The 4,166-nt window shown below is 45.9% G+C and overlaps 1 protein-coding gene across 1 annotated transcript in view; it reads left to right on the top strand.

Moving 5' to 3' along the window:
* The first annotated feature begins 2,012 nt into the window (after positions 1-2,012).
* VAV3 (vav guanine nucleotide exchange factor 3) overlaps positions 2,013-4,166 on the top strand; it is a 120,288-nt gene continuing 118,134 nt past the window's right edge. The window contains exon 1 of the mRNA XM_015409591.1: positions 2,013-2,237. Coding sequence (XP_015265077.1) covers positions 2,034-2,237 — 204 coding nt within the window. The 5' untranslated portion in view covers positions 2,013-2,033. The remainder of the gene's footprint in view (positions 2,238-4,166) is intronic.

The following is a 4,166-nucleotide window of genomic DNA, read 5'->3' as shown; positions in this document are numbered from 1 at the left end:
ACCTGACATTTTGTGCCCCCCCCCCCCCGAAGTACAGGCTGAATTTCAGAAACTGGGTGTTTCAAACAAAAACACACATAAAGCTGCCGGAATCAGACCTAAGGGTCCATCGAGGTCAGTATTGTCTACTCAGACTGGCAGAAGTGCTTCAGGCCAGGGTCTCAGGCAGGAGTATTTCGCATCACCCACCACCTGATCCTTTTAAGTGGAGATGTCAGGGACTGAACCTGGACCTTCTGCATGCCAAACAGTTGCTCGACCACTGAACCATGACTCCTCCCCTAAGAGCTCATTAATACGTTAAGTTTTAAAGCTTGAGGAACATGTATGATCAAAGTCCTACTCCTGCTGTGCATATTATTTCCAAGTCTGCCCACTTTGGATGATGTCAGTCATCTTGTATTGTGCAGCCCATATCGGAATTCAATAGACTGCTAAAGTGTAACAACAGGGAGCACTCATACACAATTTCTCTTATACACGTCTTACTTCCCAGTTCTACCCAATTGACTTGGGCATGGTTTATTTTCACTGGCAAGGTTTAAACCTGGGCTCAGCCTTGTTATGTAAAGGCTGTTCTGGACCATGTGAAACAATTAATAATCAGGCCTCAAGACAGAGCCTTGTTTTGTTCAAGGAGTTACCTTCCAGGCAGTGTGACACTCAAATGTTCACTGTGACAACTGGAAACCCAATTGGGAGTTTGTGTCTTGCTGCATACGTGCCAGAAGGCTGCAATCAACTGGTTCTCAATAGCACATGTAATAACGCCAACATGTCTACCTCCTGAAACAATCTATATATAGGTTGCTCATTGGCTCCTTTCTCTACAGAAAATTAATAACACATGAAGGGGCTCTATGAAAGCAGTTATCCCCCACAACTCTCAGAACATATGCCATGGGTCTTTCACATATACCTTCAGTGTTCCACTTGAGGGCTTGCAGTTGTGAACAGATCATCACAGGACAAACACAACAAAGAGAACTTTTATGTTGCCAGGGGCCAGTAAGCCATGGCTGGGATCTTCCAATATGTGATAAGAAAAATGTACTTCATACAGTTCTGCTTGCACAAGCAACATAGCACTAGGGCTGCAGCAACACATACCACACCAGTATTTTCAACGAAACAATGTGCACTCACAGTAATGAGCAACATAGCACTAGGGCTGCAGCAACACCAGTATTTTCAATGAAACAATGTGCACTCATAGCAATAAAATATGCCACAGATGGTTTGGATGATTTTATTGAATTTGATTTGAGAACTCTATCAGAAGAAATACCGGGTATTATGTCTGGCACATGTGGAAAAGACAGCAGTTGAGGGCCTTTCTCTCTCTGTGGGCACTAAGGAGTCACTTTATTCATTTTACATTTACTGACTTTGTGTACCCTGCCTTTCTCCCCAATGGGGACCCAAAGTTGCTTCGACTGTTCTCTTCTCCATTTTATCCTCACAACCACCCTGTGAGGTAGGTTAGGCTGAGAGAGTGTGACTGGCACATGGTCGCCCAGCGAGTTTCCATGGCAGAGTGGGGATTCAAACGCAAGTTTCCTAGAGATACTAGTCCAGCACTGTTATTAACCACTACGTACCACGCTGCTGCTTTCAAAGGACCGTTTCGGCTCCAACGCATAATGCAGCAAAATCAGGTGACACGAAGGCTTGGGTCAACTCCCAACCTTTCTGATTCTTCTCTTGTTCCAAAGGATTCAGGCCACTGTCGAGCTCAGGTCGTGAGACGAACACGCGCGGGGCCTTTGAGGGCCCCGAACTGCACAGCCCAGCGCGCGGGTGGGCGCACGCGCCCTGGCTTCCTGCTTTTTCTCTCGTCCCTACCTCTCTGCTGGGGGGGAAGGAGGAGGAGGGAAACTGCACGCGCAGCCTCTCGGGCTGCTGCTCTCGGCAGTGTGCGCGAGGGACCGAGAGAGGAAGAGTCGGTGCGGCAGGCGGCGGAGGAGGAGAAGGGGCGGCTGGGGAGCGCAGCCGTGCGCGACTTTCGAGTTCGGGGCTCCTCGCCGGCGCAGATGGAGCCTTGGAAGCAATGCGCCCACTGGCTCATCCAGTGCCGGGTGCTGCCGGTCAACCACCGGGTGACCTGGGACACGGCGCAGGTGTTCGACCTGGCCCAGACCCTCCGCGATGGAGTCTTGCTCTGCCAGCTGCTCAACAATCTGCGCGCGCACTCCATCAACCTCAAGGAGATCAACCTGAGACCTCAGATGTCCCAGGTAAAGTGAGGCAGGCGGGCGGGCGCCTTCTTTCCGGGGCTCTGCGTGGCCGTTGTTGTGCTCCCAGCCGCTTCCTCTCTCCGTCCTCCTCCCGCAGTATTAATCGCCTGGTTAAGGTCTTTGTTCCAATGCAGGGGGCCTCCGGGCTGTCACTTTTGTTGGCGTTTGCTTGCACTTTTTGTCAGCTGATACCTCTTCCACGAGGATTGGCGGAGCTGGGCAAAGAGTGGCAAGGATGCGAATTTCGGAGGCATGTTTTGCGGCAGGGCTTGCCAGAAAGTGTGCGAGAGAAAGTAAAGAAACAAGCACAGAGAGACTCCTGTGGAGTTCTGGGAGGGAAACTATAATCTTTTTCAGAGATGAAGATCTCAGTTGTAGAATTTTCATGACCTGGAGGGAGAAAGGGCATGTTTAATAAATAATAATAATAAAAAACATAAAACCCTGTATTTCCATTACCATCCTGCTCTCATGATTAAAAGCTGGCTAAAGTATTTCATTTCTGATTATGGTACTATATTATGTGAGGTGAGGTGGGGTGGGGGGCTGCTATTCTGTTTTTCCATTATTTCTGCTCCAAGAGTGTGTCACTTTTGGTATCAACCTTATATTAACAAAGCATTTTTTTTGGTTTAACCTTGTTTTCCAAAAATTGTTTTGGCCTGGTTTTTCTTGGTCAGCAGTTTTTTTTTTAAAAAAAGAAAGAAAGAGGAACCATGTCATGTAAAATGAGGCATCTAGGAAGTTGACTGCCTCCATTACCGTTATCTGTAATTGCAACAGACAGGGGAAGTATAAAAAGACAGCCCCAAAGCAAAAATCTGCTGCTGTTGCTGCCCTCTGAAGGTTTCATGGGAGGATTTAAGGCATTTATCCGCTTGTCTCTTGAAATAAAGCACATAAGAGCTCAGAACAATGTTAGAATGACTTTGTGTGAGGAATCTGGCATTTAGAGAGAATGGTTCATCATGAACAGCCAAAGGGAAGCTGGTGCTGAACTTAGAATGCTTTCCTAGTATCATGAATTAATGGGATGTGCATGTGGGATAAGCACTTATGGTGAAGGAGATATGGGCAACTTGATCTATGAGAGCCATGGGCCTCATCGTGCCCACGTGAGCTACACTTAAGTCCCATTGATTTCAGTGGGAATGTCAAGCACAAGTGTAATTCTCCAATTTGGTGTTACATGGGTACAAAAGTGCTCCATTTTGGCTTTATTGTTCCTGATAGAGCCAAATAAAAGCAAAATGCTTTCAGTATGGTTGGTGGACAAAAAAGATAGTAGCTTAGTTGTGTGTCATTCTCTGTTTTTTATGTTGATATGTTAAAATACATTTCCTTATGATACTGGGTTCTTTGGGTATTCCTGCCTGATTGCAGTCAAAAGCAAAATATTTTTTCCCAAAGTACTTTCAGATTTGAATTTAACAAAGCCTTGATCATCTTAAACCTCCTGGCTTTCAGTGGGATTCAGTTGTGCCTAATTTAGCTGAGTTGATTTCTTTATTCTTCTTTACTTTCACTAAAATCATTGGTGTTGATCTGTGTCAATTCAGGTACCCTACCTTAACCTGAGGCAGGGTGTATGTACTTAAATCAATTGCACTAGCGATTTTTTGTATTTAAATTCCGTGTGTACCAGCTGAATCTGATAATTCAATAATAATCTAGTGGATTCAAAGTATTTAATATGCATTTTCACAGTAATTCTTGCAACAACCTTGTAGTGTAGGCTGGAAATACAATCTTGCTGGGGGGTGGGGGAGAGCAACTAGCTTAAGGCAACACTGAGGTCATCTTTGTATTGAGGGACTTGAGAGCACAACTCATTTTTCTAGGTACTACAGGAGCTCTAGATAATTCAGTCTTTGTGTTACAATCCTGTGCAAAGATGGTGAGGGGTCTGGAGACCAAGTCCTGTGAGGA

This window comes from Gekko japonicus, unplaced genomic scaffold, assembly GCF_001447785.1.
Source record: "Gekko japonicus isolate JY-2015 unplaced genomic scaffold, Gekko_japonicus_V1.1 scaffold2073, whole genome shotgun sequence".
NCBI lineage: Eukaryota > Metazoa > Chordata > Lepidosauria > Squamata > Gekkonidae > Gekko > Gekko japonicus.
This window is presented reverse-complemented; position numbering and strand designations above follow the sequence as displayed.